General features: G+C 40.7%; 1 protein-coding gene and 1 long non-coding RNA gene across 35 annotated transcripts in view; both read right to left on the bottom strand.

Annotated features, from left to right (window-relative positions):
• Positions 1–1,634: 1,634 nt before the first annotated feature.
• LOC123598780 lies at positions 1,635–14,827 on the bottom strand. Its single transcript, XR_006712781.1, has 4 exons — positions 8,182–14,827; positions 6,439–6,552; positions 5,788–5,844; positions 1,635–2,343 (listed from the first exon to the last, which is right to left on the bottom strand). It is a non-coding gene; the product is annotated as an uncharacterized LOC123598780 (long non-coding RNA).
• Positions 14,828–25,168: 10,341 nt separating this feature from the next.
• LMO7 (LIM domain 7) overlaps positions 25,169–27,449 on the bottom strand; it is a 196,359-nt gene continuing 194,078 nt past the window's right edge. For all 34 annotated transcript variants that reach the window (XM_045479202.1, XM_045479252.1, XM_045479261.1 and 31 more), the window contains 2 exons: positions 27,291–27,393; positions 25,169–25,956 (listed from right to left, as the gene is read on the bottom strand). In XM_045479202.1, coding sequence (XP_045335158.1) covers positions 25,934–25,956; positions 27,291–27,393 — 126 coding nt within the window. In that variant the 3' untranslated portion in view covers positions 25,169–25,933. The remainder of the gene's footprint in view (positions 25,957–27,290; positions 27,394–27,449) is intronic.

The raw sequence follows: 27,449 nt of genomic DNA, 5'->3' as shown, positions 1-27,449 counted from the left end.
AGACATTTTGCATCCAATTCCTTCTGACTCAGAAGCCCATATCTTGGTACTTGAATGTGGCCTAAAGATAGCACCTCAAGTGCTATCTGATTTGTATCCATCCTCTGGAACACCCTACCCAGACAGCCCTGGTGAGGTCTGAATCTCTCTGTTGGGTCCACTGTGGATAGACCAGCCTGCTGGGAAGGCAGCAGCTCCCCTTTGCATCAAGCTATTTTCCTCAGCCACTTCTCATCTTCAGAGAGCCAATCAATGTATTGAAAGCAACTCAGAGACCTCCGACATACCAGAAGCATGTTAACTGTAAGGTATTGCATACACACGCTGCATTGTTTATTGTGTGAAAATATGGGGAGAGTGGCTATCAGAAGCAGAGGAGGAGCCCTTGGATGATGACTTAGATAAAAGAGGAAATACCAAAATTGTTAGCAATTTCTGCCTCTTCCTGACCTACAAGTTTTTAATAAAAACAGCCTGGCATGGGGCCATAGAACTTCAATTTCTTATCCCTGCCCTCCCAGTTTTTAGCTAAGTTACCTTGTCCAAGACTTTCCTCTCACAGAGCTTCTGTCTCTTCATTTGCAATGAAGTCAACTTCAAATCGTTGTTAGAAGCTCAAATAAGAGTTGGTGTATCTGAAAAGGGTGTAGGTAAATACAACCCAACTATGTATTTCATTTGAACAATAGAGCAGGTTCGTTGTTTTTTTTTTTTTAATTTTTTTTTTTTTACTGTTTTTATTTATTTTTGAGGCAGAGAGAGACAGAGCATGAGCGGGGGAGGGGCAGAGACAGAGGGAGGCACAGAATCCGAAACAGGCTCCAGGCTCTGAGCTGTCAGCACAGAGCCCGACGCGGGGCTCGAACCCACGGAGTGTGAGATCATGACCTGAGCTGAAGTCGGACGCTCAACCAACTGAGCCACCCAGGCGCCCCTAGTGCAGGTTTTTTAATGTGAATTTGAACTTAAGAGGGTAATACATTCCCAGTTGGCCACAGTCTCCACTGCTCCCTAAGGTCTTATAATAGCCCCACACAATGACACGGTCTATGTGGCCCTTAAGGCATTAAGTTTGTGTCTGATATATTTATATGTCTTCTGCAAACTCTAATAAATTGTAAAAAATGTTATAAGTATAACATATTTCTTTGAGGACAAAAATCATATCTTCATATCCTCATGTCATGACAGTTCACAACAGAATGCCAAACACATATTAAGCTCTAAATAGAGGTTTCTGGAAATGAAATCATATTGGTGGTATGATGATAGCTGTTGTGGTACACTTGGGGCCCCTGGGTGGCTCAGTCGGTTAAGCATCTGACTCAGACAACTCGGCTCAGGTCATGATCTCACGGTTTGTGAGATCTCTGCCCCTCCTCCTCTCATTCTCTCTCTTTCTTTCTTTCTTTCTTTCTTTCTTTCTTTCTTTCTCTCTCTCTCTCTCAAAATAAATAAATAAATAAATTAAAAAAAAAAGAAGAAGCTGTGGTACTCTGTATGGAGAATTCATCCTCACAAAGCTGACAAAACTGCAAAACTCTGATTTCCAGGGCCCAAGACACTAACCAGCCTTCTTTTTGCTTTCCAGAAAACCCTCAGATTGTTTTAAAGAAAAAATCTTAATGTTTGGCTTGGGTCAGAAACTTGTATTTGTATTCTGCAGCAATGGTTCAGGTCACGGACATTTTACAAGGAAACCAAATAAGTAAATCAATAGTACAGAAAAGGTTTACCCCAGGGCCCATCTGCTATCCTGTGGTTCATTATAGTACTTAATATTGCCATGATTAGAGTTTCTCTCTTGTGAGTTCAAGGAATAAACAGTATTTTGAATGTATGAAAAATTATTATGTATTCATCTAAACAACTTCCAAAGAATCTTTACACTGCACTGAGCACTGGGTATTGCTTGGTGTGGGAGGCGGGGTGCATGCAGGGTGGGGTGGAGGGGGGGCAAGCCACTGCCAGAACGTGCAGCATGAATAACAGACCAGGCTAGCTACAGGGCAAGGAAACAAGAAGAATAGCTATTTCAGTCCCACTATTCTCAACTTTCTTTTGCAGCTGGGTGCCTTTATTTCTATCTACCAGCAAAAGAATAAAATGTAAGTAAGAAAATTGTATGTTCTAGACCTCTTACCATTAATTTACATAAATGGAAAAAACCCACAAGTTTACATCAGTTCTACTCCCTTATCCATAATTGGATAGTTTTCTCCAGTGGCTTAAATAATACCTTTCAGCCAGAGCTTTCAGATTGTTCCTTCTTATTAACTTCATTCCTCTTGGTCCCTTGTGAGCTGGGTTAATAACAGGAGCATTACTGTCTTTATGTTGGACCTAAAAAGGGAGACAAAATGATTAACCCCAGGTCCCAATCCAACACTAGAAACTGGGCGCTCTCCCCTGGTTCTGTTTTTCTAGTCCCACATCATACTGTTGAATCGCATACTAGAGTTGCTAAGGATTGCAATCAACAAGATGCACTCTACCAGATGTAAGTGGTGGTCAACACAGACACAGGTAGGAGAGAATACATTTCGGCCAAGAGACGTTTGATAGTGTGTCTCAGGAAAAGGTTAATAAACCATCCACTATTCTTACTTTCACTCTGTAAAGTAGTGATGCCAGATATGTGGACCACGGATCACCTGGAAATTTGGAGATAATATAAAGAGGGTAGAAGAATCCATATTTTCAAAACATACATCTTCAAATCTTGTCCATAGATTGTACAAATTTTCTTGCACAGAGAGTGGCTACTATTTTTTTTTCACATTTATTCATTTTTGAAAGACAGAGAGAACAGAGTGTGAGCGGGGGAGGGGTAGAGAGAGAGGGAGACAGAATCTGAAGCAGGCTCCAGGCTCTGAACTATAAGCCCAGAACCCAATGCAGGGCTCGAACTCACAAACCGCAAGATCATGACCTGAGCTGAAGTTGGACACTCAACCGGCGGAGCCACCCAGGTGCCCCTAGTGGCTACTATTTTTAATCATATATAGCTTATCTATACTGCCCGGTTTATCAAACACCAACGATTTGAAATACTATTGAATTAATTGTGGCCTTGTAAATATGCATCACCCCAATTATTATGAGATGAAACTACAAATGCTATTTCACAGAGTGTATTGGGGAAAAGTGAAGTTTTAAGCAACTAAGCAGTTGGGATCCACTATCTTAAATAAGAATGCTCAAGTCTATATTAAAAATACAATGGGATACAAGGAACTCGGTCTCTTTTTGAGTAATGAATACCTTGAAGCAAAATTTCACCCTTTCTACATGTTATTATTTCCTTCTATACCTTCACATGCCCAATCTTTAAAATGTTTTGATTCCCAAGAAATATTAATTTATTATTTGGTCTTTCCATAGAAGTCATACGCTTTTTATTAGGATTTAAAATTTTTTAAACAAAAAGTCTCTTTTCCCTACTCATTATTTATTTTGGAGACACCTGATTGGGAATTGTAGCTTTGATTTTTTTTTTTTTTTTAGTTTATTTGTATATATAGCAAATCACAGAATCTCCAACACTGGTTTTCTGCTTTCTCTGATAAACACAATGGGTATTTAATCACCATATTCATTTTTGTCAGGTTCTGGTAATTAAGAACATTCTGCATCCCTTAATTTAGAAATAGAACTATAACCAGTGACATAGTCCTTTGTTTCAGAACTGGCCCCAAGGCAGGTAAGTATTATTGATTCTTCTGCAGAAAGAGTTCTATTTCCTAGAGTTTACTGAGGTAATCCCCAAGCAAACTTACAGGCACAACTCTGATTTCACTATAGACTTCCCACTGGCCAATCTATTGAGTTGAAAACCACTGCCCTGCAATAGAAAGCCTGAGAAAAGGGAAGTTGTCATTAAGGGCATTGTACTGATCTTGTTCTATTGTTGGGAAGTCTATGAGAGACTAAAAGTTCAGAAGAGAATAAATCATAACTCTCTTGTGGGATTAGGCCAAAGTCTACCTACAGCAGCCATGGACAGGGCAGTGATTCACAGTTGATGCTGTTGGGATGGTTTAAATGTATCATCACTTTTATTATAACCATTATCATATTGCACATAATGAAACCAAGATTTAAAATAGCACATTTTTGTTAGGTTTAATTATGAAGTCATTTCAAATGCATATATGCACGCGTGCACACACACACACACAAAGGATGGCATAAATCCTTCTGAATGTTCTAGCCATGTATCCCTTTGCTCAGATAATTGATCTTTGTAATCAGAGAAACAATCCTGGATCTCAACCAGGAAATGAGGAAGAAGTGTCAAGAAAAAGTAAAGAACAATAGTGGAATACTTCTTCAAATATGTTATTTCTCAAACTGATGATCAAAATCTCCTGGGGAATTTTTATTTTTTGAATGCAGCTGTTCATCCCTCATGGTTAAAAAGGTTCAACAGTCCTGTGCAGCATCTAGCATTTGTATTTTTAAAAACTTTTTAAATGTTTTTATTTATTTTTGAGAGACAGACAGAGCGAGTAGGGGAGGGGCAGAGAGAGAGAGAGGGAGACACAGAATTCAAAGCAGGCTCCAGGCTCTGAACTCTCAGCACAGAGCCCAATGCGGGGCTGGAATTCACAAACTGTGAGATTATGACCTGAGCCGAAGTCAGATGCTTAACTGACTGAGCCACCCAGGCGCTCCTAGCGTCTGTATTTTTTTAACCCATAGGATAGCTTCAATAATTAGCCAGATTTGGGTACCACTTACCTGATGTTCTGTTCTTGGATACCACATCCAATTTCATCACCCCCTAGTATGTTCCTGAGCACCCACCAGAATTGCCAATGCAGCACTCAATCCCAGTCTTCCCTACTACCTGAAGCCCAGCTAAAAGCTAATTTCACCACCTCCTCCTTGTTTGCTAGCAGAGAAACAGTAAAGCACAAGCTTGGACTAACCATATCCAATATTTAGTTGATACTCTCTAGCCAAGTTGTTTATAATCTTCATCTGATGACCATTATCTGGGCCAGTCCAGTGGTTCAAAGTTTTCAATGTTAACACCAGTACTAACCAAAGAGTAAGAGACTTATGGCCATTTTGAGTGTTAGGCCTCTATTCTGCAGCAGCTACAACAGATTCAAAGAAGCAGACGGAAGGGTAAGGGGGAGCTCCAGCCTTTGCTTTTCCCCTCTTGACTGCACTCCCAATGCTAAGAGCTATCCCCACGGTGACCACACAGCAGTGACAGTGTCAAGAGAAGGCTTGGGAGGATCACAAAAGCCTAGTGAATCTCAACTGGGGACTGACTTTTACTTGGCATTGAGTTGAATCATTTTAGTTCAAAGTGATATATGTTTTTTTGTTGTTGGTTTGGGTTTCATTTTAGAGATTAGTGGCCAAAATAGTAACTTTTGTTCCGAATTAGCTGAGGTACCTATTTCTTTTAGAGATACGTATTCTACCAAGATTTCTGCATCTTCTGGAGCTTACCTCCAGAACTTACCCGCTTCAGAGTTTCTGTAAGAACTCTGGTCTCAAACATTTCATGACTTTGGGTAGAACTTATTCAAAGTGTTCAGGGTTATAGGAAGACTGGAGAATAAGAAGACTTCCACCAGCTACCCCACTCCACTTTTCTCGTTCTTGCCATCGTTACTCTTGTCCTCTCTCCCACATCCCCAGCTCTGAAACCTCAAGACCAAGCAGTACCAAAGTCTGGACATAAGGTAGATAGAGCCTCTGGAGTCAGACTCCCCCAATTCAAATCCCACCCTAGTCAGCACTGTACCTCTGGACAAGACTACTTACCATTACATATGTCATTTGCTCACTGGAAATTGCAATGGTATCTTCGTCACTGGGTTACTGAGAAGATGATACCAGACTATGCATTAGAATACAAAACACAGAATGGGGAACATCATAGGTGCTCATGAATGCCACCCAGGGGGCATTCTGATGATCCACTGAGCTAGTGAAATCATGCTCTGGATCTGATCCCTGCTTCATAAATAAGGATCAGTTCAGTGAGTATATATTATTATTAATACTCAATTAAATACTTGGAAAAATCAAATGCCAGTGATTTTAAGAAACTTGCAGTCCAGACAGAACCAATACACAAAGTGACAGAATTAATAAAATAGAAAATAAAAATTAAGTAGGCACATTCCAAGTTGAGTAGTGATATCTCAGGAAAGCATTGTAGAGGAGACATTTTGAACTTGACGTGAAAAATGTGAAGTAACAGATAAGTGAGGGGTTAAGAGAGAAGGATGTTTCAAATGCTAGATGTTGTTAGGAAACAAACATTGATTTACATTGGATGGAAATCATGCAAATTAGCAGGTCCATGCAAAACCCTAGCTAAGGTGAGATGGGGTGGGTGGGGAGGATGAAGACCAGTGAGGGCCAGAAGGAAGAATTTGTGATGAATCTTACAGGGCACTTGCAACTTACAATGGACTCTCCTTTGTGTGCCTTGAGGACATACAACAGCAGAGGATCTGGAGAAGGCGGAGGGCCTCTGAGAAGCAGCAGCCTGTATGGGAAAGTGCGGTATGGACTTTAGACCTGTGTGGGATGAATGGAGACAGAACAGGTGAATCCAATAATGTTCCAGAAATACTGTCATGACTTAATCTTTTACATACTAGAAATGTCTATGGCTTTATGAAATTAGAATCACTCATACAAAGGGAAAAGTGTTGGGGCGCCTGGGTGGCGCAGTCGGTTAAGCGTCCGACTTCAGCCAGGTCACGATCTCGCGGCCCGTGAGTTCGAGCCCCGCGTCGGGCTCTGGACTGATGGCTCAGAGCCTGGAGCCTGTTTCCGATTCTGTGTCTCCCTCTCTCTCTGCCCCTCCCCCGTTCATGCTCTGTCTCTCTCTGTCCCCAAAAAAATAAATAAACGTTGACAAAGGGAAAAGTGTTTCTGTGACATCATCATGCCCTTGGGTGACTGCAGTGGTGCAGCGGGCCACGCACACATATACAGGAGCCTTTGAGAGGGGGGCACTAGGGGAATAAAAGCAGGGTCTGCCTGGGAGCAACTGGAAAAACATGGGATCCTAGCTTTGCCAGCTGCCAGCTGAATGACATTGGGCAAGTCACCTAACCTCGCTGAGCTTCAGGGTCCTTCTAGGAAAAGCGTGGACGTTGCCCACGTTAAACAGTTTGTTGTTCAGATTAAAGGGAACATGTACATCACATACAGTAAGCACTCAGTAAATGCTAGACAGTATTGTAACCTACAGTGCAGGGATCTGAACCTGAACAACATTAAGAGTGCAACCCAGAATCGGGAGTCCTCAAAGACCCAATCAGAAAGTCTACATTTTATCTCATTAAAAAATGTTCTTTGAATTTATTTATATTTGCATTATTCGTATTAAAACTTTTCATCCTTTGCTCTTGTGTGGCAGCTACGAAGCCCCTCAGGGGTTGTGTTTGTCTGCCCCCTAGTGGTAACACAAGCCCATTTCAGACAGGTGAACTATTCTTTTGTGGATTAGGAACCAGAGGCCTGGAGAGGTAAAATGACTTCCTCAAGGTCACAGTGTTTTAAGAGGCAGAATTGGAATGCAAACCGCATCACTCCTCTTTATGTTTTGTTCTACCAACTGTAGAGAGCAGAGGGAAGTTTAAGCAGGACGTTTAATGGATACCAAGTACAGATATCCCTTTATTTCACCTCTCCTAAGCAACAAGGCCATTTTCCTTGAATAATGAAGGGGATTACGTTGCAAGGCTCTCCACCACCCGGCTAACCTCTCATGGTGCCAGGTACAAATGGTTGTGGGGAAACAAAAGGAAGGCTCTAGATGCTTGTGATCAGGGCTAGGCTCCCATGGGCAGAAAGAGCTAAGTTGAACCATATTAAGAAAATCCTGGGGCCCCTGGGTGGCTCAGTCGGTTAGGCGTCCGACTTCGGCTCAGGTCATGATCTCACAGCTCGTGAGTTTGAGCCCCGCGTCGGGCTCTGTGCTGACAGCTCAGAGCCTGGAGCCTGCTTTTCATTCTGTATCTCCCTCTCTCTCTGTCCCTCCCCCGCTTCTGCTCTGTCTCTGTCTCTCAAAAATGAATAAATGTAAAAGACAAATTTAAAAAAAAAAGAAAGAAAATCCTGATGTGGGGGTCACCAAGAATGTTTTCTACCAGGAAACTGGCCACAGTGGGACAGAAGGAATAAATGTCCTCTCACCTTCACCTGAGTCATGGTGGGCTGGGTACCCTGGGCTTGAGGCCAGATGACCTGGTTGGAATCCCAGTTATGTCTCTCACTTGTTCTGTGGTCTTCAACTAATCTTCAGAAACTCAATTTTGTCAACTGGAAAAGCCTAGTTTGAGAACAAATACTTGAGGAGAAAAAAATGATATTTGAGTACCAAATGCCAACATTTCAAAAGTAAAAGAATTTTTTACATAACAGAGTTTTATATAAATGCAAGTTGAGACCGATTTCAGTTGCACTAAAAGGTGGGCATAAAGTCTAGAGCATTTTAAGAAGTGTTTCGAAGTCATGATGGCTCTGTTGTGAGCAAGGATCTTAACTCTCTGAGGCTTACTAGATGCATCTGAAAATACAATGCACACTTTTCAGGTTAATAATGAGAGTTTGTGGCATGATGTTTAGATGTTCAAGAAGTGGTAGTTGAATCTAAAATGAGGGCAGCCAGCCCTCAATTTTCTTCCACCTAAAACTATAAAATACACAGGGCAGGACCCAGAGAAGAAACTCAAATCATTCCAACTGACAATTTGGCTAGAAGTTCGGTTGGCACACAGGATTATGACTCTGTGGATTTGTAGAAGGATAAATTGGGGACAGTACTACAGACGGGGCACAAATAGGTGGGCTTCTGGACGTCCCATCTCTGATTTAAACTAAGCAGCCACATTTTACATGATTTTATTCAGAGTGAAAAGTTTCTGCCATAAGACGCCTGCTCAAAATATGATGGGAGTGGACCATGGCCTTCATGAGGCCTGGTGGCGAGCCTCATCCTGATTAGCTGGGCCTTCCAACACGTTTCAGAAGTGGCACCATGAACGCCAACAACTTGTCTCTCAGTGAGGATGGATAAGAAGTAAAGGGGAGAGGCTGCGTAGGAGTCACACACGGAGACATCATTCAAGTAGCTGACATGACAAATAGCATACATACTTTGTGCCAGGCACTGACTCATGCCGAAGATTAATTCAGTTAATGCTCATAATAACTGCATGATTCATGATCCCCATTTTACAGAGGAGGAAGCAGAATGGTGAGGCATCCAGAAAGTGAGTAGTGGAGCCCAAGGAAAAGCCACATTTTGGCACCAAAATCTGCACTTGTGGGGCATCTGGGAGACTCAGTCGGTTAAGCATCTGACTTTGGCTCAGGTCATGATCTCACGGTTCAAGCCCTATATCAGGCTCTGTGCTGACAGCAGGGCCTGCTTCAAATCTCTTTAGATCCTCTGTCTCCCTCTCCCTCTGCCCTTCCCCCTTTCACACACTCTCTCTCAGAATAAATAAATAAGCATTAAAAAAAAAAGACCTGCACTCTTAACCTCTATGCCATATTCCTTATCCATACAAAAAGGTTGTGTGAAGAACCACGACTATGAAAAAAACAAATAAAAACCTGTCAGTTCCGGTGACATCAGCAGTGTCACACTGGTGGACAAGAGACCATAGGCCATTATAAGATGGAACTTCTAGTCAAAGTACACTTCTCTGAATTTCCTACCAAGAAAGCCCTAACTGTGGAAAGGTCATGGCCATGTCCCTAACACAGGCCACTTAAAGGAAAAATTCTTCTGGAAGATTATTTCGACCTAAAAATTCACATCTGATCAATATACTTTATAAGTGGGATTGACATTTTTTAAATATTTCAATATGAAAATGGTAACTAACAGTGAAATGGCCTAACCCCACCTCCCCTCCACCCACCACCATCACCACCCATCCAGTAAAATGACCCTCCCATGTTTATCCCACAGTCTCATGTCCTCTGGGGAGAAGCACAACTGTACAAGATGGGAAATCTGTCTGCCATGGCCTGTTGGGTATGTTCTGGAACTTTGTCATATCACTCTCCTCAACAAATCCCACGCTCTTGGATCTACTCTCCCTTTAATGACCTAACAGTGGGGCAGGGGTATCTTCCTACCCTGGAAGAGACAGTTTTACCATGAAATTAATAAAGCATAAGATTCGGGCCCCTTACTGGTATAGTGATGTGTTGACATAGTCCTAAGATTTGGTAAAGTTTAAAAAAGAGAAATACTTGAACCACAATCAGTTAAGACCTCTGTCTCTTTCCAGTCCTATTTTCCCTCCATTAGTGTCCCTCCTCTTATCAGACAGCTGTGGAGTGGCCCTGGGCATTTTGAGGATCTAGCTAAAAAGAAGTTGATTCCAGGATTTCATTTGTGTGATATGTCCCCGTGCCTTGTTACTTCTGCATGTTGTTAGCTATCTTGGCATAGGAAGGACTTTCAGGAAATGGCTGTCCTCCTCCATGCTGACCCATTCTACAATGTCATGATGTGCCAGTGAAGACAAAAGTCAAATGAGATGTGAATGTGGTCCCACAACATCCAGCTTTAGAAATATTTGGTCAGAGGTTAAAAAAACAAGGATAGAAATGAATAAAACTGAAAGCCACTTTGTGGAAAAATCTTTCAAATCTTACAGTTCATATCTGAAAGAAATTTGTGAGATTTTCCAATTTTGAGAACTTTGGAAATTCACATGGCAGAAACAAAAAAAAAAGGTGTGAAGCTGAAAGAAATGTATAAACCATCAGTAATATTTTGCTCAATGATGCTAAAGGAAAGACTAAATTATCTATTGTCTCCATAAACATGTATTACACCATCAAAGTTGAATGAAGAAGTAATCAAAGAGTGCACAGCCAAAACTGTAAGGGAAAATCATTCTACACGTGTGTCGGGCAGTTAATGGGTAAAATGCCCTAACTAGACTCTGATGCTTGTACAACTTGTCAGCTTTTTCAATTTTGTAATTTCTTGGGATTTTCTTTCGTAAATGTTTACTCTTGTATTTATTTTTGCATTCCCTCTTAAAGAGGGTGACTAATTTTCACAAGCTTGAGGCCCCCATCAGTTTGTATCTGCCCCTCCTGCCTCAGTGCCTCACCCCCCAATTTCCTCAGACCATTTGTATGCACCACCCTCTGAAATGTTCTTACCCCAATAAACTACACATTCACTACCTCATTTCATTCATGTCTTAGTCCCCTCAGGCTGTTGTTGTAAGAGAATACCATGTGTTGGTAGCTTATATACAGAAATTTATTACTCATAGTTTTGGAGGCTGGGAAGTCCTAGATCAGGGCACTGCTTCAGTGTCTGGTGAAATACCCCTTCCTAGTTATTAGATGGCTGTCATTTCGCTATGCCCTCACATGGTGGAAAAGACAACTAAGACCTCAATTATAAGAACACTAATCTCATTCTTGAGGGCTCCACTCCCATGACCTAATCACCTCCCCACAACCCCACCTCCAAATACCACCACAATGAACATTAGGATTTAACATATGAATGGGGGGTCGTGGACCATTCAGTCTTTAGCAATTCAGGTGTCTGCTTAGACTTCACCATAGCCAAGAATCCTTCCTTGGTCACTCTAAAATGGAATCCGCTTTATTTCCCATTACTACCCATTTATACCACTTTACTTCACAACACTTACCACCTGCCATATTTGTGCGTCTCATACCGTGATATAAACTCTGTGAGAGAGGTGTCATCACTTGTTTCGTTCACTGCCTTATCTGCATCTTTGAGATCAGTGCCTGGCTCATAGTGGGCACTCAATATTTGTGGTTTGAATGAACAAAAATATGTGTGTGTGCATGGAGAGAGAGAAAGAGATGCTGAAATCCAATGAAGGGTTGATCTGCCTAATGAGAACTCTCTGGGCTCAATTAACACTGAACATGCAGTTCAAAGAAGAAGCAAGAGCAGCCCTCACGTCCCTGTGGTCCTCATGCCTTTGCCCACTTGGGCCAGCTGCATATTTCATTTTAACAGGTGATAATTCCAGCAGTCTGCTTACTGTTTTCTTGAAGGAGCCCCGGGTAAACAATCTAAAACGAATAAAAACTTTATTTAAAACACTGGCAGTTTTAAAATCAAGACCCAAGTGTTCTAGCAAATAAAGACTTGCCTCCCCCACAGAGAGAGTCAGCAAGAAATGGCTGCAGCAGAATCCTCACTGCTAAGTGTACGTGGCTCATTAGCAGAAGAAGCATGGAGATTCCTGAAACATGACAGCCTCTCAAAGCTGGCGTACTGGGGGAGAGGCACGGTCTCTCTAGGCCACTGCTTACTGCACTAAAGCCTTCCCTAATCCATTCCTGCACAGTAGAAAAGCCACCTTAACTTTTCCACAATGCTACAAGCCCATAGGAGACAATGATCATTTAAATTTCCTGTTAATCCTTTAGCCGTTCTCTGCTAGGAATCAGCTCTGGGATGTGCTAAGACTACTAATATTGGACTGATCAGAGATTCAAAAGCTGACTAGAAAGTTATAAATCTGGGAGAGGCAAGAGAAGAAAAAAGAAAAAACAAACAAAAACTACTCTGGATTTCCCATCTTGTGCTAACACTGCCACCTAGTGTTATAAATACATAAAAGACAATCTTTTTATAATTGTATGTATTTATAAATACATAAAAGTCAAAATCCTCATCAAGACCAGAATTAGGAACACAGTTGCCCTGTATGCTGTCAATCTGCTAAGATTATTCCAATCCTCTTTCATCTCAAAAGCTGAAATAAAGGTTCTAGAAGATAGTTTCTTTATCCTTTCTTCCAAAACTCAGCTATCACCATTCTATCTGTCAGCCACTTTTCTAAGAGCTTTACATGAATTAACTCAGTTCTTGGTCACAAGAAGCTCATGAGATATAGTCTATTAGTAACCCACTTATTACTTCTGTTTTACACATGAGAAAAGCAAGGCATGGAAAGGCCATCAGTCAAGTTTATACCTCTAGTAGACAGCCATACCACAGACCCTGTGACTCTCAACAGTCACTATTTTCTTAACCATTAGACCATCATGCCCTCATACCCAGTGCTAATCACCATGAAGGCGACACAAAAATAATTAGAAAACTTGGATCCAACCATCAAGGAGTTAAGGGACAAAAAAATACAGTTCTTTATGGAAAAAGTGAAACTCAGGTTTGAGACTTAGTGTTTTATCCCATCACCCACTGCTTTTCCTATGGAGATGTGTATCTCTGAGAGTTCAGGTTTCTACCACCAGCTGTATCATAACCAAACAAAAGAGTGAGTCCCACCGCTCATGCTCCAATTCTCCAGCAGATGTAAATGTGTTTCAACACAATCCTCTTCACCTAAGGCAATAAAAATACATTAAAAGGGTGTAAGATGGAAAAAAACCCACATAGGAAAAGACAGACCTAAGTTCCAGTTCTGGTCTGAGACCCCTGAATCAATTCAATTTGCTTTTTTGGGTTTCAGTTGCCAGGACTGTAAACATTTTTAATCCCACCTCTGAAAATCATGTACCACTTCGGTTTAGAAAAAAACATCACCCCTTTTATTAATATTTATGTATAATCACACACAAGCACTATAGTAAGTTGTATACAATAAAAATGCTAAAAATAGAAGGTATAAAACTATCCTCCTCAAAATTGTTATTTTTCTAGATGTTTTTATAAACACAATTATGAATGAAAATTCCCTAATTTTATAAAATATCTTGGTTGTTGATAAAAAATATATATATTGGAAGAAAACAAAGGATTAGAAGATTTGGGTGTGGGCTTATGTATGGACATCCTTGGTCTGCATGCTGTCACACAGAGGCAGGTGGAAAGTTTGTCCTTGGCTGGTCCTAAGTCCTGACAGTCATTGCTCAACGCTACCTACCGTTTAGGCAGAAGTTTTGTTAAAAATGAGCTAGTAAACTGGAATTAAAATAAAAACTTAAAAAAATGAGTTGGTAAATTTTCATCCTGCTATATTTACTCACTGAATGTTCCGTTGGTGTAAACTTAAACATATTGCTTCAAACTCTAAAATATATCATTTGAAAATATTTTTAAACACACTAGTTTCCAATGAAAATTGTTATGCATGAAATATTTACTTTTTTTGCAACAAAACCATATTAACAATGGGAATTTTTCAAACATTAATCTTCAAAATACTCTATGGCCTATGCTTTTTTCAAAAGGAGTTATTTCTTATTCATTTTTTAATTTATCACCTTTATTGTATAAGAAGATTATGGAGTTTGTTTTTGTACTTTAAATATCTACCAGAAAAACTATGGACAGCCAAGGAAAAGGAAAAGGTCAACAAATTTGGGACACTATTTTGCAAAGGAAAAAATGCATAACATCTTCAAGTTCAACAACTGCCAAAGTAATGAAAACAAAGCCATCGAACATTGTTGCCGTCAAGTATAGGAAAGAAAACACCACATGATTTTCATAGTCATTCTCTATTTCATTATAAAGTGGTATTCTAGTCTGGTAAAGATCTTGTTTATAAAGAGTAGAAAAGTGGTTCCCAGGAGTTGGGGGGAAATAGGGACCCTTGATAAAAAGGTATAAACTCTGCTACAAGATGAATAAGGTGTGAGGATCTGATGTATAACATGGTGACTTTAGTTGATAACACTGTATTGTATTACTTGAAATTTGCTGAAAGCAGAATTTAAATGTTCTCGCCCAAAAAAGGGAAGAAATACAGCAGTCTCCCCCTTATCCTCAGAAAATACGTCCTAAGCCCCCTAAGCGGATGCCTGAAACCATGGATAGTATGGAACCCTACATATACTATGTTTTTTCCTATGCACACATACGTAAGATAATGCTTAATTTATAAATTAGGCACAGTAAGAGATTAGCAGTGATTAATAATAAAATAATTATAATAATATACAATCATAAAAATTATTTGAATGTGGTCCCTCAAAATACCTTACTGTACTCACCCTTTTACTTGTATTGATGTGAGATGACCAAATGCCTACGTAATGAGAAGAAGAGGTGAATGACATAAACATCGTGAGGTAGTTAGGCTACTATTGATTTCCTAGCGATTTCTTAACCATACATCAGAAGGAGGATCACCTGCTTCTGGATCTTGGTTGAGTGATGGTTGGGCGGGGGGTGGTTGGAGGGGAATGTTAACTGAAACCACAGAAAGCAAAAGCCAGGGTAAGGGGGCACCGCTGTATGTGGGGTGATAGATAGGTTACTCGACTCGATCGCAGGACTCCTTTCACAATGTATATGTGTATCAAATAGCTGAGAAAAGATTTTTATAAACTTGACATTTGTGAATTTCTGGCTACAATTTAAAGCTAAAACTTGCAAAAGATGAGGCAAAATAGCATAATAATAATGATAATATTATGTGAGGTATAATGATATGATATATGATGATTATATATAATGATATAATATGTGAGACACTCTGTAACTATATCCTGGAATCTCCTTTTTATTCCAAAATACTGTTTCATCAAGGTGTACACATGCACAGTTTTACCATAAATAACTTCTTAAATGTCTGAAGTAGAGTGCATGTGAGCAGGTGAGGGGAGAAGGGCAGAGAGAGAGGAGGACAGAAGATCTAAAGGGGGCTCTGTGCTGACAGCAGAAAGCCCAACGCAGGGCTCAAACCCCTGAGCACTGAGATCAGGTCCTGATCCAGTACCCCCACCATAAATAATTTTTAATACAGAAATCATTTACAGGACTTCTGGGTGGCTCAGTTGGTTAAGTGTCTGACTCTCGGTTTCAGCTCAGGTCATGATCTCACGGCTTCAGGGGCTCGAGCCCCACATCGGGCGTCGGGCTCCGCACGGGCAGTGCAGAGCCTGCTTGGGATTCTCTCTCTCTCCCTCTCTGTCCCTCCCCCACTTGCTCTGTGTCCGCCTCTCTCAAAATAAATAAATAAATAAATAAACTGGCTGGCACAGTCGTAGACAGCGTAACTCTTTAAAAAAGAAAAAATAATAATTTATGTTGATTTTGTCTTCCGGAATGTTTTCCCGCTGGCGGCTCATAAAGAAATAGTTCTTCTTGTATTTCATCACTGAAACAGAATTTAGCAAATACCACACACTAAGATATGATGGAAATACCTGTACTAGTAGCAAACCTCCTCCAAGGAATTGTTTTCATACTTGTTTCTTCTGGACTTCAGCAATATTTTCTATGCCTCTCCCTATAATACCAGTTGCCAAAGGAATACATGCGTGTCAGGTTCCATCCTTTGGCATTATTTCAGCTTTTTTAACCTCAGCAGGAAGAACAAGACTATTTGTCTTTCTACTATCTGCAAGAGACACTTGTAAACATTTATCGTGATATGTGGTATGTAAAGGACAGATTAAATCTTGACTTTAAACAGCATTGAAAAATTTGTAGACGTTCTGCTTTTTTTTTTTTTTAATGTGTATTTATTTTTGAGAGAGACAGAGAGTACGAGCAGGGTAGGGGCAGAGAGGGAGACACAGAACTCAGAGCAGGCTCCAGGCTCTGAGCACAGAGTCCCGTGCGGGGCTCAAACTCATGAACCAGGAGATCATGACCTGAGCCCAAGTAGGAAGCTTAACCCACTGAGCCACCCAGGCGCCCCTACAGGTTCTTCTTCATGCTCTTCACGCTTAGTCTTTTTTTAACCTTGCAAGGTGATGTCACAAGTAAATTGTAATATGTCACAACATGCCAAATGAGGGCACCGTTGTCAACCCCTCCACGGTATGGAATTCCCATTTACCCTTCAGGGTACCTTGTGTCGTCTGTGCCACAAGTGACTAACAGACATAAAGACAGGCATGTGTGTGTCAACCTTTGTATGAAATATGAGAAAAGCTTAATTTTTTTTGAAACATATGTGCTCTCTCAAAAATAAATACACATTAAAAATTTTTTTTTAAATGGGGGCACCTGGGTGGTTCAGTTGGTTAAGTGTCTGACTTTGGCTCAGGTCATGATCTCGAGGTTTGTGGGTTCAAGCTCCATGTTGGGCTCTGTGCTGACAGCTCGGAGCCTGGAACCTGCTTCAGATTCTGTGTCTCCCTCTCTCTCTGCCCCTCTCTTGCTCGTGCTCTGCCTCTCTCTCTCTCCCCCTCTCTCAAAAATAAACATTAAATTTTTTTTTAATTTTAACATAAAACAGAAATAAATGTAATATATTCTTCCTACAACACAATGGATCATCTTGCTTGCACCTCATTTTGGAGAGCACTCCCACAAGAAATGCGTTGTGAACTGGAAAAGCAGGCAATGTCCAGGTCATTGGAACCACCACCATCCCAGTGAAAATTAAGTCTCCTGGAATTATAAATGCCATTTTACTGCATCTCTTAGCGATGAGCACATATTTATAAATACAATTTGAGAAAAATATTTTTAGTCAGAATCATCCTAATTTACTCCTTTTAAAGAGGCATGAGGGGAGGGTATGAATTCCTGTGCGTGGTTGGTAAATACCAAGGTGACTGTGGAATGCTAACTAAGGGCCCATCCTCATCTCTGGAACCTGTGAAATGTTACATTCTATGAAAAAGGGGCTTTGCAGATGTGATTAAGGATCTAGGGGTGGATCCCCCTTTCCACAAGAAAGAAAGAATTCAAACCACCAGCAGGCTCTATGGTCTTGCTTCATATCCTAAGCTTTGAGGCCAGCTGGCTCCAGGTGGAGAGGCAGAGCCCTGAACAGAGGACACCCCCAGTCCTGTCTGGCTCCCCACTGCTCCTGACTGCTGTCTTTTCAACCACAACATGGCTCTGGAAACCTCCTTCCCACCCAAGGTTCTTCCCATGAAGTTAGTTTCCGGCCTGTGTTCCCATTATCCCAGCCTCCTGCCCATTCTTCCCTCCATCTGGCTGGACTGATCCTGACCTCCAGGGCTAACAACTACCTTCCAGTCTGCTTGGGTTTCTCTCTCTCTCACACACACACACACACACACACACACACACACACACACACAGCAGACCTCTTGATCCAGGGAGCGGCATATTTGAAGTGAAGGGATGGATGCTGGAGAGGCATCCTGGATAAGTTGTACTGCACAGACCTCCAAGCCATTGATCAGATGGGAAAGGGGACACCCCAGTGGATGCTATCATGTAGGGCTGACCAAGTCGAAAGATCAGAGAGGACAATAGGACTGCAGTGAACATCGGCACAGAAACCGGGGAAAACAAAGTGCTTCCATAGACACTCCACAGGGCCACGACTCTGCCCCGAGGTGACCAAGGCCAAAGGCCAGGTGCCACCCAAGGGAAAATCCTGATTTGACGGGATCTAAATCTGAAAAAGTTGGAGAGAAGAAATAGACTAGATTTGAGTTTTCTGCCTTCAGATGGACCGGGGCTGTAAGTAGATATTAATTTCAATGACAAAAGTCATTTTCATAGCTGAACTTCATAGTATGAAAATACCACACTTGCTATCATGCCCCTAATTAACCTGGCACATGGCAAGCAATCAATAAACATTTGTGAAGGTGAACCAGGGAGAGGCTCTTTCCTCTCTCTCTCTTCTATCCACTTCACCTGGCCTCCTCTTCGGCTTGGGGCTATACTCCCCAGACTACAATTTACACATATTCAGAATGCAGGCATCAAGGATGTCTGAAACCTCACTATACCTCTGAACTTGAAACTGCCACAAACTGAGCATTTTATGACTTGTGATCAGAGGGAGCTCGTTTGATTTGGAGGAAGAAATGGATTTGAGAGCACCCACAGACGTCCTCTGGCCATCTTTGAGGGCTGTTTTCCTGACACCATAGAACAGGTTGAAGAGGTGAATGAGCCTCTGACAAATGTAAGAGGAACTCTCTATTTAGCCTGAAGTGGCAACTGGCAGATCAATGCCTCACATGCAGGTCTGTGACACCGAATTCATTATGGATCTAATAAGGCATTTTAGCTTAAAAAAAAAAGCAGCAGCAAGTGGCACACAAAAATATGCAAGCTAAAAGTCTGAATGTAATCTAGAAAACACTGCTACATTAAATCATCTTCCTGATTTCTGCCAGGCCTCTCCTATGCTCCCATGGAATGTTAAATAAATCCTATTTTTTCTTTAATTTTAATACCAAGAAGTTTTAATAACCTTCCAAAGATTGTATTCTAAAATTGGTGTTGAAATACTATTGAAGAAGAGCTTTGAGGATCTTGATAGCGTAAGCACTAAAGATTTTCACACAGGGGTGCCTGGGTAGCTTAGTCAGTTAAGCGTCTGAGTTTGGCTCAGGTTACAATTTCATGGTTCATGAGTTTGAGCCCCACATCAGGCTCTGTGCTGACAACGCAGAGCCTGCTTAGGATTCTCTCTCCCCCTCTGTCTCTGCTCTTCCCCCAGGCTCTCTCTCTCAAAACTAAATAAACATTTTTTAAAAAGCTTCACAGAGAGTTGTCAAACAGATCTTTGAGAGTTATGGGGTCAACTGAATGTGTTAAACAATATCATGGGACTATAACATATAAAATCCAAAATCTTAAGACATTTAAAATTTAGTCATAAAGAGATGAGTATTTAACCCTTGATATCCTTTTATGAATTTTTATATAAGAAACCTGAAAAAGTATGACTGTTTTGTACATTCATATTCACAAAGTATTCATAAACTATCATTTCCCAATTTCCCCCCTCATCACCACCATGAGTTGATCTTTATTTGCTTGAACATATTAACTGTTCTAGCAACTACTCCCTCATATAGTCCTTTCCTTGTTGGATATGATAAAATATTCTCATTCCTTCTCCTGTTCTGTGTTGTTCTTTAAGAAACTCACTGGCAAAGGGGCACCTGGGTGGCTCAGTCGGTTGAGCGTCCGACTTTGGCTCAGGTCATGATCTCACTGTTCATGAGTTCGAGCCCTGCGTTAGGCTCTGTGCTGACAGCTCAGAGCCTGGAGCCTGCTTCACATTGTGTGTCCGCCCCCCCCCTTTGCCCCTCCCCCACTTGCACTCTCTCAAAAACAAACATTAAAAAAAAAAAAACCTCACTGACAAGGTGTTGATTATGAAAGCAAGACAGAGTCTTGCACAATGCAAATACTCAATTTTCCAGAGCATTCATAAAGGCTAACAACTATGGTACACGTTGTGGTTGACTCTGCAACATTTACTCCATGATACTCTAATTAGCAATAGCATGATTTGGAAGTAATCAGGACTCCACTTAACGGGGTCCTGATTACCAAAATATGGGATTACGCTTGGTTCAAATATAGGAAATAAGTGCAGAGCTCAACACAGGCCTCAAACTCATGAACCGTGAGATCATGTCCTGAGCCGAAATCAAGAGTTGGACACTTAACCAACTGAGTCACCCAGATGCCCCACCATTTTTTTCTATTTAAACCCAGCTACCTTCAGACCCTTCTCATATGTCAAGTTTACAGTTAAGTCTAAAACAGAACTCTCTCACAACAGTATCAGTCTCTACACTCTCCAAGCTTGAGGTCCCAGAGCTATTTTTTCACTTCAGGTTTTGGAGTCATGACCTCTCACCTTATTCCTTTTTGTAGTCTCCCTACCTGGGGAGATCCTCATGGCTTCACGGATACTCTACCACAGACTACTGAGGAATATTCCCATTCCTCTGCAAAACAGACCAAACGGCGTATGGTTTTGTTGGGAAAACAAAGTAAGGGAACAAATTCTGGGAGTTTGATCTCAACTCAAGGGGTATTTTGTCCCATCTACAAGATCTGCCAAGGTTGCATCTGCTCTTAAAGATGCTGTTCAGGGGCGCCTGGGTGGCGCAGTCGGTTAAGCGTCCGACTTCAGCCAGGTCACGATCTCGCGGTCCCTGAGTTCGAGCCCCGCGTCGGGCTCTGGGCTGATGGCTCAGAGCCTGGAGCCTGTTTCCGATTCTGTGTCTCCCTCTCTCTCTGCCCCTCCCCCGTTCATGCTCTGTCTCTCTCTGTCCCAAAAATAAATAAACGTTGAAAAAAAAAAAAAATTAAAAAAAAAAAAAAAAAAAAGATGCTGTTCAAATAGCAACTCAGCAGTGAAGTCACTTCTGCTCCCTTAGTGTAAAGGACACACGGATTCTCACACACTCTAGTTCCCTGGCCTCTTACACCATGTACTAGAATCTTGTGGGGGTGTGCCTGTCTCCTCCATACAAGAATAAGGATTGCTTTGTCTTCATCAAATATACTCCCAGCACCTATGTGTTTTATGACAAGAATCTGGAAGTTGGTTTTTCCTGTCCCATACACATGAATTTTAAACACAAATTAGGGTTTTTTTTTAATGCCATTTTTACTGGTATGAACTGGGACTTGCGTTAGCATGCCTTTAATCCCTCTTTCAGATTGCAGGGATGGATGTTAAAGTGCTAAATAAAACAAGTTGAATCCCAACCCTGACATACCCTTTTAGACACATCCCTCAATTCTAACCGGCAGTGCTTATTATTCTGTTTGTCTTCATTGGAATCCAGATAGTTTCTAATTTGTTTGGCTAGTTCTCACCCTGTGATATAAATGAAAATTAGGTAAAATGCCAAGTTTACATTCTTGAATACAACAAACTTTCATCCTACTTTCCTTTCTGAAGTTAGCGCTGTCCTTGGACACCTTCTCTATGTACTCAGAACCCAGATGAGTCTTCCTGGTTCTCGGCTTTAGTTTTAGCTATATACTGATGGGTTCTACATTCATCTCGGAACCCTTGAACTCCAGACGTGCCTAGCCAGCTGCTTACTCGACACTGTCATTTCATGATCTATAGACTGTTCAACCTTTACCCTGTTTAAAAACCAAACCTCTGATCTCCCTGCCCCACTACCACAAATGTGCTTTACCCACAACCTGACCCCTTCCAAGAAATGAAGATTCCATTTTTCAGTTCCTCAAGACAATACTATAGACTTTGACTCTTCCCTTTCTCTCCCGTTCCATCCAGTCCATCATCGAATTGTCAGCTTCACCTCCAAGACCCATGCACACACCATATAATCTGTCTACTCCTCCTTCCCTCCCCTGCCCCTACCCTGTTGAAGAAAACATTTTCTGCTTGGACCATTTCAATAGAATCCAAACTCGTCTCCCTGCTTTTACCTTTGCCCTTCTCCAATCTCTAGTTCACACAGTGGTCTGTAGTCCTTATAAAATGTAATTCATTTCACTCCTCTGCTCGATCCTCTGACATCTCTTTGTCTCATTCAAAGTAAGGTCCAAAGTCCTATAACAGCCCGCTGACCTGTGCCTTCCCTCTCCACATCTCCTACCGCCCTTTCATTCTGTTCCAACCCCATGGTTGCTTCGTGAATACAGCATGTATTCTCCTACCTCAAGACTTTTGCACTTGCTCTCCTCTATGTCTGGAATGCTTTCCTCTCAAGTACCTGTAAGGTTTGCTCCCTCATTCCTTCAGGGCTTGGCTCAAAGGTCAAAGAGGCAGTGTCTGACAACCCTTACAAAACAAAACAAAACAAAACAAAGCAAAACAAAACAAAAAACAAGCAAACAAACAAAATGCATGGCCAAACTCTCATTTTCACACTTGTCGATCCTCCTTATACCTTGGGTCATTTGTTTTTCGATGCCCTTATTATAAGTTACATTTTCCTGCATTTATCCTTTCTCTCCCCCACTTGAAATCTAAGCCCAATCAGAAGCAAGACTTTGTATTGATTTGTTGCTCTATCTACAGTGCCCAAAACTACCTGGGACATAAAGTACAATTAAAAAATACTGAATGACTGAATCTTTCCTTGTTCCTAGATGAAGTAACACATACTCATGTGCTTCTACAAAGGTATCTAGAACCAGTGTCTTAGAAGAAAACCTCTGAAAACTGTCTTAACAATTTATACTAACAAAATTGATATCACTAAGCAAGATAATGTGAGAAACATGAGAAAAAAGTCGTAAGAACATAATGAGATGAAAAGTGAACAGATAAGGTGAAAACACAAGACTGGGGCACCTGGGTGGCTCAGTCGGTTAAGCGTCCCACTTCGGCTCAGGTTATGATCTCACGGTCCATGAGTTCAAGCCCTGCGTTGGGCTCTGTGCTGACAGCTCAAAGCCTGGAGCCTGTTTCAGATTCTGTGTTTCCCTCTCTCTCTCACCCTCCCCTGCTCATGCTCTGTCTCTCTCTGTCTCAAAAATAAATAAACGTTAAAAAAAAAAGATGAAAACACAAGAGACTTAGATGAAAAGGAGTAACAGAAAAAATGTCAGATCAGAAAACTAAAATCATGATGTAAGAACTAAAGCTTGTGCTACAGGCAAGAAGCAGCAGAATTAACATGACAAATTGAAGCAGTTTATTAATTTCTGCAGCTACTACATATTGAGGGCTACTGCGTGTCAGGCAGACAAGAAGGCAATAGAAACTCATTTTGGCAAGCATGCAGTGAAATGGACAAGCCCATGTGCTGCTCATGGGATCTAAGCTGGTAGCATCTCTCCAGAAACCACTTTGGCAATATATATTGTGACAGTCTTAAAATGCTTATTTTAAGCATGCGCTTATATTCTGGGTCAGTAAATTCATATCTATGACAACATAAAGAGATAAAATGGGGGTACTGGGGTGGCTAAATCAGTTAAGCGTCCAACTCTTGATCTTGGCTTAGGCCATGATCTCACAGTTGGTAAGATAGAGCCTCATGCTGGGCTCTGCACTGGCAACACAGAACCTGCTTGGGATTCTCTCTCTCCCTCTCTCTGCTCCTCCCTCCCTGTGCTCTTTCTCTCAAAATAAACTTTAAAAAAAGAAAAAAGAAAATGATCAAAGAGTCCATTACAGGATTTAAGCTAGAAATACATTTATATGTAAATATGTAATCATTGCATATATTAAAATGCTTACTAGAAACAACTGAAATATGCCCATTAGAATCATCAACTAAATATTAACCATTAATAAAGATAAATAGAAACGATTTTAAGAACACAGAAAAATTCACAATCCAGTGTTAACCAAGAATGTAGGGTAAATGTATACAGAATGAATCCAAACACAGCTCTTGTCATTGGAGTTTGGGAATTGAGAAATTTATGCTTTGAGGCATTTGATAAATTTTCATCAATAAGCACATTTTTTTAAGATTTTATTTTTAAGTAATCTCTACACCCAACGTGGGGCTTAAACTTACAACTCTGAGATCAAGAATCATGCTCTACCAACTGAGCCAACCAGGTGCCCCAGGAAGCACATTCTTTATTTTAGATTAAATAAAATAAGTACTAAAAAATAAGAGCAAACTAAATTTTAAATTTTCTCCCATATTAGAGCTTATTTCTAACCTATTCCGAATACAGTTCTCATACCCTAGAATTATCTACTCTACTTTGTTACAAACGATTCGTGCAAGTTGATATTTTTGCTCAAAACATGCTAGTTTTCTATTCTTACATTGCCATTCCAGATTTCTAAAACAAAGTACATGTGTTTTTTTCTACATAGATTTTTTTAATATATAAAATTTATTGTCAAGTTAGGTAGCATACTATACAGTGTGCTCTTGGCTTCAGGAGTAGATTCCCGTGATACATCACTTACATACAATACCCGGTGCTCATTCCAACAAGTGCCCTCCTCAATGCCCATCACCCATTGCCTCCCCCTCCCACCCCTGGCTTCTCCGCCCCGATCAACCCTCAGTTTGTTCTCTGTATTTAGGAGTTTCTAATGGTTTGCTTCCCTCTCTGTAACTATCTTTTTTCCTTCTCTTCTCCCATGGTCTTCTGTTAAGTTTCTCAAAATCCACATATGACTGAAAACATATGAAGGTTTTTCTAAACCACTATTTTCTTTTATCATTGGGGAAGCAGAAGAATGAAGATTTTAACCAAATGATTCAACAATGTACTATCCATTTCACCTCTTACTATCGAAGTGTACTGCATTCAGAAATAACCTTCCCTCTAAAATAAAGTTCCTAGTGAAAGTTTTCCACATAAAACAACATCAAGAGTATGGTGATAATTTCATAGGTATTCACACATATTTAGCTTGTCATATCGTACAGTTTAAATATATGAAGTTGATTATATGTTAGTTTATATCTCAGTAAAGACGCTAAATAAAAAAATATCAAGAAAAGCCACATACTGAAATAGGATTAAAAGGTTTGGGAGGTAGACAAACACACACACACAGAGAAGAAAAAGGAGAACCATTCCTTAATGCAACAGCAAGTTTATTTACAAATGCAATGAACAGAAAGGCTTGTTAGTTCCTGGAGAAAACTTTTGGTATACAAACCCTGATGATTTTGTATTAATGAAAAACAGCAGCTTTCTATTGAGAACTGCTTAGCGACAATTCTGAAGAAAATAGAGATCTCTTCATCAAGCAAATAAAATGTCACGTATGCTAAAAGTTTTTCTTAAAAAAAAAAAAGCACAATATTACATAGATGAAAAGAAGGATACAGAAGGCAAATTTGTGGGTAGATTTTAGTGACATTTTCTATACGGTTCTGTATTAATTTAGTATACATTACAATAAACAGCAAATGCAATCATATATTTATATTAACTATTTCAAATAATGTTTCAGAACCTTTTTAAAAAAGAAACAATAAAATAACCCTCTTCAAAACACCACTAGAAAGTCAAACTAGATCATTATCAGCGCCAAAAATATCTTGAAGTTCTTATTTTTCCCTTGTGCTTTTTAAGATGCTGACTTCAAAAAGTAAATACTGCACTTTTCCCCCCATACAGAATTACCTTCTTATAAATAAACAACAACAACAAAAATACACGTTCTACCAAGACTATAATGCTCTGATGTAATCTAGAGAGGCAAAAAAAAAAAAAAAAAAAAGTGTTATCCTTTTTAAAAAAGAGCACAAAAGAAATCCAACATGTATTTATAGATCTACATCAGCAGCAACCACCTCTTCTTCTATCTGCAACAGTGCTTTCGCAGGGAGGCTTACATCACATGGCGGTTGGCCGTCCAGCTGATCGGGCAAGGAGAAAAAAAGAAAAGGACTTAGGCCTGAGAAATACTTGAGTATCGCTGCCTGGGATACATAGTGGTAATCACTCAGAGAATGGCCCCGTGAGGTAGAAAGCGTGACCTTGTCACTCACTTAGGGTAAAGCTAGGCAAATCACAGCCTCGTTTCTAAAATTCTTTATTTATAAAAATAAACTGCTAATATAGAAATTACACTCAACTCTCTATTATTTGTGCTGGAGGAGAGAAAAGGCATGGGCAATTTTCCCCTGAAGATTCCAAAGATCAAATATATTTGGCTTGGGAATTTGATTAAAGAGAGAAAAGCGCACACACATACACACACTCCCGCCATTACATGCCCAGCCTTGCCACTCTCCAACCTCAGTGGTCGCATCCAAACGACGGGATGCTGGGGAGAGAAGGTTCACAACCCGCTGACAGATAAGAGAGAGTTGACTGAGCTGAAACCATTTTCAAAGCACTCTTCACATAAAGGGCCATATAAATACCTCAGAGTTCAAAAGCAAATGGTTTTGCTGATACCACTTGTAACACCCTTTCACAATAAGGAAGAAACACATGTTACCAGCATCAAGGTTCAAAATATAAACAGCAGTAATAGTTGTCTTTATGTGGCTATAAACAATATGCAATCTATTTGCGCTATCTTATGTTTTATTAACACACAAACAAAAACGTGCTTAGACACAAACCAGCAGGTGACGTTTTTAAAAAACTCAGTTTTTCCAAAAATGACACTGAAACACCATATAATCAGAATAAACGTTCTCCTTTTTAAAATATTGTATATACGGATATATGATTGTATAGCAACAAAGCATAAACTGACTATTCTTTATTACCTTTTTTAAACCATAGGTTTTAAAGTTGGTCATGTTCTGAATCACATAATCAGAGCCCACTGTTAGCTAATAGGAATCAGCTAATGATGAGGGACCAACTCTTTGCCAAAAAACAGCTTACAGTCTACCCAGAAGGATCATTTTAGCTGTCTGTTTTGGTTTGTTGATATCCTCAAGTCATTAGAAGTTTCTCCAAACACTGAGCAGACAGCACAGAATGCTGTCCTGCTTCAGCCATACATCCCTTTCCAATTCCTCACTCTCCACCCCTGACCCACCAGTGTGTGGCTGGCATTGGAGCACTGACCCACTCACCGCAGCCTCTTTGAGGGGGACACACTAAGATTCCTAAAGCCTGGCATCTAAGGCAGGGAGGTTGAGGGGAATGTGGATGCAGGTTCAGGGAAATGCACGGGAACCCGTGGTCTCCTTAGAAGACAAGAAATTTTCTCCCTGATTTGCTCTCTTACATTTGTATCTGAGATAGCAGTCATTGCAGTACAGTTGGTGGTTTCTGATTCTGACTTCAGCTCCTGAGGAGGAGCCTCCGAGGTCACGTTCACAGGCAATGCACTGAGGAACGAGAAAGAACCACCACAGTCAGTCAGCTCAGGAAGTCTTGGGGCACT

The sequence above is a fragment of the Leopardus geoffroyi genome, chromosome A1 (genome assembly GCF_018350155.1).
Source record: "Leopardus geoffroyi isolate Oge1 chromosome A1, O.geoffroyi_Oge1_pat1.0, whole genome shotgun sequence".
Classification (NCBI taxonomy): Eukaryota; Metazoa; Chordata; class Mammalia; order Carnivora; family Felidae; genus Leopardus; species Leopardus geoffroyi.
This window is presented reverse-complemented; position numbering and strand designations above follow the sequence as displayed.